General features: G+C 45.3%; 1 protein-coding gene across 1 annotated transcript; it reads right to left on the bottom strand.

The window, feature by feature from the left end:
- Window positions 1-4,685: 4,685 nt before the first annotated feature.
- On the bottom strand, window positions 4,686-7,116 carry LOC132206401 (ferritin, middle subunit-like). Its single transcript, XM_059640509.1, has 4 exons — window positions 7,012-7,116; window positions 5,726-5,872; window positions 5,058-5,183; window positions 4,686-4,832 (listed from the first exon to the last, which is right to left on the bottom strand). Exons 1-4 carry the CDS (start codon window positions 7,111-7,113, stop codon window positions 4,686-4,688), a joined length of 522 nt encoding a protein of 173 aa, XP_059496492.1. The 5' UTR covers window positions 7,114-7,116.
- Window positions 7,117-7,391: the final 275 nt, after the last annotated feature.

Raw genomic sequence — 7,391 nt, 5'->3', positions numbered from 1 at the left:
ATCCAGCAGACTCTGGTTCACATCCTTCTCCATCTGCAGAGCTCTCTGCATTGCCTCCAGACCATTGCCCCACTCATCCTGCTCTGGCTTCTGGAGGGAGGGAAGCAGGAACAGAAAGCACAGCTCAGCAGGCAGTTGTATCATTAGTCTACATCTGATCAGTTAGTTATCCCTCATCATTGTCGGGGAGGTGCTACAGGCCGACTTGACCTTGGTGAAACACCTGCTGTATTTGGTACTGTTCTTGAAGGGGACATTTCTAAACAGATCCTGCTATGCTGTGATCAGAGTGATCTCAAGGCATCAGAAACATCTTTAGATGTATAAAGGCTTCATACTGATGCTTTCCACACCTGAAAGATTTCTGTTTTCCCTTTTGACACCTCATCTTGTCCAAAGCAGCGTTAGACACTGATATTTACTCACCATCCAGAATACTGGATGATCACAATTGCCAACTGTTGTTCAATCACAAGTGCAAAAGTGTTTCCTTTTAGTGAAGGGAATCCTATTGTGGTGAGCAACCCTCCCATTCATACAGCATTTGTTCAGTCCTGAAGCTAAACAGATTGAGCTAGCCACAATTGAGTGGTATTTCACGAAAAGCTGCAAACAGAAGGCTTTGGAATCCAACCTTGATGTCCTGCAGGAGGATTCGGCCCCCACGTTTATTCTGGAAAGCCATCAGGTTCTCAGCGTGTTCCTGCTCCTCATGGGACTGCTCCTTGAAGAACTCAGCAAAGTGACGCAGGGCAACATCATCCCGGTCAAAGTAAGAGAACTGTGGGGGAAGAGAAAGGCAGGAAAGGGAAACATATCTGATGTTAATCAATGGCACTCCTCAATCAGAAACTAACCTGGTCACCATCTTGATTGCACACTTAAGAACAAAGAAAATCACAGCACAGGAGCAGGCCCTTTGGCCCTCCAAGCCTGCACCGATCGAGATCCTGTTGACGTCTGTCATCTCTTTTCTAGGGTCAGTATCCCGTTGCTCCCTGCCCATCCATGTACCTGTCCAGATACATCTTAAAAAGACACTTGCGTGACTTCGTCTCCCACCTCCACATGCAACGTGTGCCAGGCACCCTTCAACCTCTGCGGAAAGAGCTTGCCACACATCCACATGATAAATTGCCCGTAGGGTTCAGAAGTGTGGGGGGTTTTGGTGGGATGCTTCAAGGGCCAGTGTGGACATTTTTGGCTAAAAGGGCCTGTTTCCACATTGTAGGCAATCTAACCAAATCCCCTCGAAACTTTGCTCTTATTTTGAACTCATGACTCCGAGTCATTGAATCCCCGACTCTGGGAAAAAGCTTCTTGCTATTCACCTTGTCGATAGTTCTCATGATTTTGTTGACCTCAGTCAGGTTCCCCACCGACCCCATCACCCTTCTAATGAAAATAATCTTAAATGCATTCATCTTTTATGTTATAGAACAGAGAACATGACAGCACAGTACAGGCCCTTCGGCCCTTGACGTTGTGCCGACCTGTCATACCGATCTGAAGCTCATCTAACCTACACTATTCCATGTACGTCCATATGCTTGTCCAATGACAACTTAAATGTACTTAAAGTTGGTGAATCTACTACCGTTGCAGGCAAAACGTTCCACACCCTTGCTATTCTCTGAGTAAAGAAACTACCTCTGACATCTGTCATATATCTTTCACCCCTCAATTTAAAGCTATGCCCCTCGTGCTCGCTGTCTCCGTCTTAGGAAAAAGGCTCTCCCTATCCAACCTGTCTAACCCTTTGATTATCTTATATGCCTCAATTAAGTCACCTCTCAACCTTCTTTTCTCTAACGAAAACAGCCTCAAGTCCCTCAGCCTTTCCTCGTAAGACTTTCCCTCCATACCAGGCAACATCCCAGTAAACCTCCTCTGCACCCTTTCCAAAACTTCCACATCCTTCTTATAATGCGGTGACCAGAACTGTACGCAATGCTACAAGTGCGGCCGCACAAGAGTTTTGTACAGCTGCAGCATAACCTCTTGGTTCCGGAACACGATCCCTGTATTCATAAAAGCTAAAACACTGTCTGCCTTCTTAACAACCCTGTCAACCTGGGTGGCAACTTTCAAGGATCTGTGTACATGGTCACCGAGATCTCGCTGCTCATCTACACTACCAAGAATCTTACAGTACTTTGCCTTCGGGTTCCTCCTACCAAAGTGCATCACCTCACACTTGTCCGCATTAACCTCCATTTGCCACCTCTCAGCCCAGCTCTGCAACTTATCTACGTCTCTCTGTAACCTACAACATTCTTCGTCACTACCCACATCTCCACCGACCTTAGTGTCGTCTGCAAATTTACTAACCCATCCTTCTACGTTTATAAAAATGACAAACAGCAGTGGACCCAACACGGACCCTTGCGGTACACCGCGAGTAACCGGTCTCCAGGATGAACATTTCCAATCAACCACCACCCTGTCTTCTTTCAGCAAGCCAATTTCTGATCCAAACTGTTATATCTCCCACAATCCCATTCCTCCGCATTTTGTACAATAGCCAACTGTGGGGAGCCTAATCGAACGCCTTGCTGAAATCCATATGCACCACATCAACCGGTTTACTCTCATCTACCTGTTTCGTCATATGTTCCAATGGGAAAGTGATTGGCAACATCAACATCTTACCGAATAAATATCTAACTGCTCATTCACATATTATCCTTTCCAAAAAGCAGCTGTTTTTTGCTTTATCGTGGATGATTTACTTCTACTGCTAGGAATGTAATCATATTCCCCCCTCTCAGTCCTGGATGCGAATTGAAAAGAAGCAAGATCTCTCTATCTACCCTATCAAATCCATGAATCCACTTGTAAATTTCAAGCACAGACATCCCGTCCACTTCTACATCGAGGGACTTGGGAAAACGATTATCATCGGAGCCAATTAACTTTCTGCCCAGGTTCATTCCAGAAATTTTGTGCATAAGCATCTTTGGATTGAACCTACTAGAACCGTGCACTCGAGATGGAGTTGAGCTAGAACTTGACAATTTCACAAAAGGCGGCCCAGCCAGAGGTATTTGACCCGCTCTGAGATCACGCCCACCACGAGAACATTGGGGTGGGGGGGCTTTCCGTCTTTAATTGCTGTAGCCTATTTGCTGTAGTCAGATCCACAATGTTCCTAGTGAGGGAATTCCAGGATTCTGATCCACCGACACTGGAGAATGGGGTGTTATGTTTCCAACTCAGGATGGCAGGTAGCTTGATGGAGAACTTAGAGGGGGTGGTTTTCCCCTGTATCAGATGCCTTTCTCCCATGGCCAGTAATTAGGGCTTTGGAAAGTATTGTCTCAGGAGCTTTGGTGGATTTCTACAGCTTTTGGGAGGCGGTACACAGTGTACTCCGTGTGTGTCAGTGGTGCAAAGAATGCATCTAGTGGCGCTGGAGGCCATCAAGTTTCTGGAGTGGTGGACTCATCTAATTCTGTGCGACAACTCTCTGGAGTTCTAGAATTAAGAAGCTGATGAGGAGAATTATATTCAGTGTCAAAAACACATCCTTACCTGGCCTGCGTATGATGCTGCAACCACAGCCATGTGTGAGACTCTGACCTGGCCTTGGGGACAATGAGCAATGGATAAATAAATGGTGTCAGCTCAGAGACATCCTCATCCTTTAAATAAAGGAAACTGTCACCCCTGAGCATCAGTAATTAGGCAGCCATAGTGCATTGCAGGTGGAGGTACATGCCGGTCAGTGTACATCAGGAGAGCTTATTTCCTTGCTAACCACAGAAACTGCTGCTTTCTGCTAGTGGCATTTGCATTCTAGCTTTATTTTTACTGAGCCTTTGGCATCTCTACATTGCAGAGCAATGATAGAAGTTCTACCACAGGGGCTCCAAGGTGGGCACTGCTGCATTACGTAATGAGGATCATTGTCTAGAAGCAAAAAGACTGATACATGAGAAAACAAATTTTGCCATTCTCCTACAATCAGGCAGTGCCCTTACTCCTTCCCCCATCCCCCACTGCAGCAAAAGAGAGTAAACTATTTCCCAGCTCTGGAAACAATTGCTTATCTAAAATGCTAAAGATAAGTGCATCTTAGATGCTGGATGTTCCACTATATATTCCTGTTCAAAAGAGTGAAAGTATGCTCAAATTGCTAGATTTGAAGTGCGACAAAAATAATTGCTGGAAAGCCTCACAGGTCTGGCAACATCTGTCAGAAGATGTGATTGTATCTTGGGTTCTGGGACTGAGAACAGTTCTCTCCACAGATGCTCTCCAAACCTGCTATTTCCTGCCCCTGCTTATTTACAAAAGAGACTTGAACATTGCCAAGGGCAGTGTCTAACATTGAAACAGGGGGCTGGTTTCACTGAAGATATTGACTAGAAGCTGGTTTGGAATAAAAAAGTCAATACAACACTGCTTAGTAGCCAAAAACCCAAATTGAACACTTGTGCAATTTCATCTGCGAGGATTGCCCACCTAATTCCTACAAACAAGAGAAAAGGGGCAGACATTGAATCAAAGGTTAATCAGAACAGAAAAGGAATTAATGATCAGGTGTCAAACAGCAATACCAAGAGCCAGAAGCAGCTCTGAAATTATGCAAAGTACTCAGTTCCATGTGAACACTATTTTAATTTGGTCAGAGCACAACCAAGTTACTAGCATTATGTCACCATACACATTATTGACCCCATTCAACTGAGCGTGAGCCTGTCAAACAGGTACTCTCCCATGCCATTGTCAGGGGCTCCTAGTCTCTTCAGGTTGGTGATGTGATCTCCCAGCTTCTTGATCATCTTCACTTGCTCATCCAAGTAGTGCCTCTCCAGGAAGTCACACAGCTAGAAGACAAAATTAATCCAGAGGATCAAAAAGGTGTCTGAAAGTGACCCCCATGACAGACGTGACCATCACCACCATGTGGAGGTCCACTGAGGTGAAGCCTTTGCAAGGTTTTACCAGCCGGTAGGAGGCTTGGAGAAGGTAATTGGATTTTTAAACCAAGAGAGAGTGCACAAACACATCACTTTCTTCCAAGGAAGAGAGAATACAGTTTACAAACTCACATGAGGGTCCATGTGGCCAGAGGCCAGTTTGTGCAGATCCAGCAGACTCTGATTCACATCCTTCTCCATCTGCAGAGCTCTCTGCATTGCCTCCAGACCATTGCCCCACTCATCCTGCTCTGGCTTCTGGAGGGAGGGAAGTGGGAACAGAAAGCAGAGTTCAGCAGGCAGTTGTATCATTAGTCTACATCGGTTAGTATCCCTCATCATTGTAGGAGGTACTACAAACAAACTTGAATTTGATCAAGACAACTAGATTTTGTACTGAGGGACTAAGAAATTTTCTGAACACATTCTACTGTTCATGTCGATTCTCAGAATTCACATGCAGAGAATAGGTGCCAATGGAAGTAATTCCTGGCTTGAATCTTCCAGATTCAGAAAGGCTGGACACTGCTACTTTCCACACTGCAACAATTTCCTGTCTTAGCTTTTGCTCCCTCATTCTGTCTGAAGGAGAGTCATTCACATTGATATCTACTCACTATTCTGGTGAGTCTCAATTGCCCTCAAGTGCAGAGTATTTCCTTTCACCTAAAGGAAGCCTATTTTGCAGAACAACCTCCCCTTCATACAGTATTTGTTCAATGCTAAATTGAATTAGCTGGAGATACCAGTCGATTGTAGCTGCTCAAAAAGCCACAAAACAGAAGGCTTCAGAATCCAACCTTAATGTCCTGCAGGAGGACTCGACCTCCACGTTTATTCTGGAATGCCATCAGTTTCTCAGCGTGTTCCCGTTCCTCATGGGACTGCTCCTTGAAGAACTCAGCAAAGTGATGCAGGGCAACATCATCCCGGTCAAAGTAAGAGAACTGTGGGAAGAGAGAGGTTTAAAGGAAACTGTCTGAAATTCGTGAATGACACTCCTCACTCAGGAACTAACCTGGGCACCATCTTGATTCCACATTTAAGTGGTTAAAAAAACAGACAAAGCAGGAAGTCACCTTCCATGGATTATAACCCAAACAACAGATACTTAAGCAGCCTTTGTGCAGATATTTCACCAGCATTCTGGAAATCAAGGACAAAAACCAAACGCAATCCCTGGCGAGAGAGAGAGAGAGAGAGAGAGAGAGAGAGAGAGAGAGAGAGAGAGAGAGAGAGGCATAGTGCCATGATGAAGGGGACAGCTGGCTATTGCCATCAGACATCCCTGCTCTGCAGGTTAGAAACACTATTGTTCAGGAGGTGGAGACCAGTTAGGCCCCTGTCCAACTGAATGAAGGGACGTGTGTTCGTGAACACAGCCAGAAAGCTCAGTCAGCAGCCTCATTATCACCATCACCCACCTGAATAACCCCAGCGTCCTACCATCCACTCCACAGAATTCTAACTGCTTTGTTAGAGAGAGAAAAAAGATCACATACATAGTGTGAAAGTGTGCCTCTTTCCTCACATTGCATAGCTCAAGGCCACTTGAGAAAGGGTCAGTGGACCCAGAGCTTGGTTTTCTTCCAGATGTTTAGAGCTTTTCCAGCTTTTCTGTTGGTGTTTAGTGTCCAGCAGCTGCTGTTCTTTTAGTTCAGGGAACTTTACATCTTGAGCACAGGACAGTCTGGTGAATGGGGCAAGGTTTTAAACAAAAAGGAGTATATTTGTGTCAGGAAAAGTTTCCACCAGGGAAGGCTTTTGTTGAGAAAATGAATGCAACCAAGTTTTCAAAAAATTAATTATTGACCAAGACCACATCATCCCTCCAGAGTTAAATGAAAAATCACCAAGGGTTACATTGTCCAGAGACAGCAAGCTGGCCGTCCACATCCAGGAGCCAGTTGGACATGAAGACAATGGTCAAGTTTTGAACAGAGAGTCAGTGTTAAGACCTGCACTAGATTACAACAGGGGAAGGGCCACAGAAAAAAATACATGTTACAACTAATTCATTAACCCAGCGTAAAAACCAAACAGGTCAACACTATCATAGCACAGGCTTCAATTCCACAAAGCTCACCATGGAGAGGTAAACATAGGAGGAATAGAGCTCCAGGTTGATCTGCTTGTTAACAGCATCCTCACAGTCCTTGTGGTAGTTCTGACACACTTGGGAAACCATCTTCACTATTCCTGCTCACAAGCACCAAGAAAACTCTAGAACTAAGTCTCTCTCTCCCACAGGCTCTTGTATTTATAGTCCTGGGACCATCCTGCAGTCACACAGAGAGAGGCAGAACTGATGATGACTGACAGTTGCTGCTGGCCAATCAGGAACCACCCCTGCATACAGGCACCAATGAGAGAGAGGGGGAGGGTGTGTTAAGCAGAGCTGATCAGAGGTGGAGATGAGAGCCAGGTCTGGATGGTTATTCTGTGATTGGAACAGCAGGAGGCCAT

The sequence above is a fragment of the Stegostoma tigrinum genome, chromosome 38, assembly GCF_030684315.1.
Source record: "Stegostoma tigrinum isolate sSteTig4 chromosome 38, sSteTig4.hap1, whole genome shotgun sequence".
In the NCBI taxonomy this organism is placed as follows: Eukaryota; Metazoa; Chordata; class Chondrichthyes; order Orectolobiformes; family Stegostomatidae; genus Stegostoma; species Stegostoma tigrinum.
Note: the sequence above shows the minus strand (reverse complement) of the source record. Positions and strands in the feature narration are given on the sequence as shown.

Excerpts from the sequence above, each read along its gene's own strand:
- LOC132206401 (XM_059640509.1), bottom strand. The coding sequence starts at position 7,113 with ATGGTTTCCCAAGTGTGTCAGAACTACCACAAGGACTGTGAGGATGCT. Across the intron at positions 5,873-7,011 it reads CCTATGTTTACCTCTCCATG|TTCTCTTACTTTGACCGGGA; the intron begins GTGAGCTTTGTG and ends CTCTTCCCACAG. Across the intron at positions 4,833-5,057 it reads CTGGCCACATGGACCCTCAT|CTGTGTGACTTCCTGGAGAG; the intron begins GTGAGTTTGTAA and ends TTTGTCTTCTAG.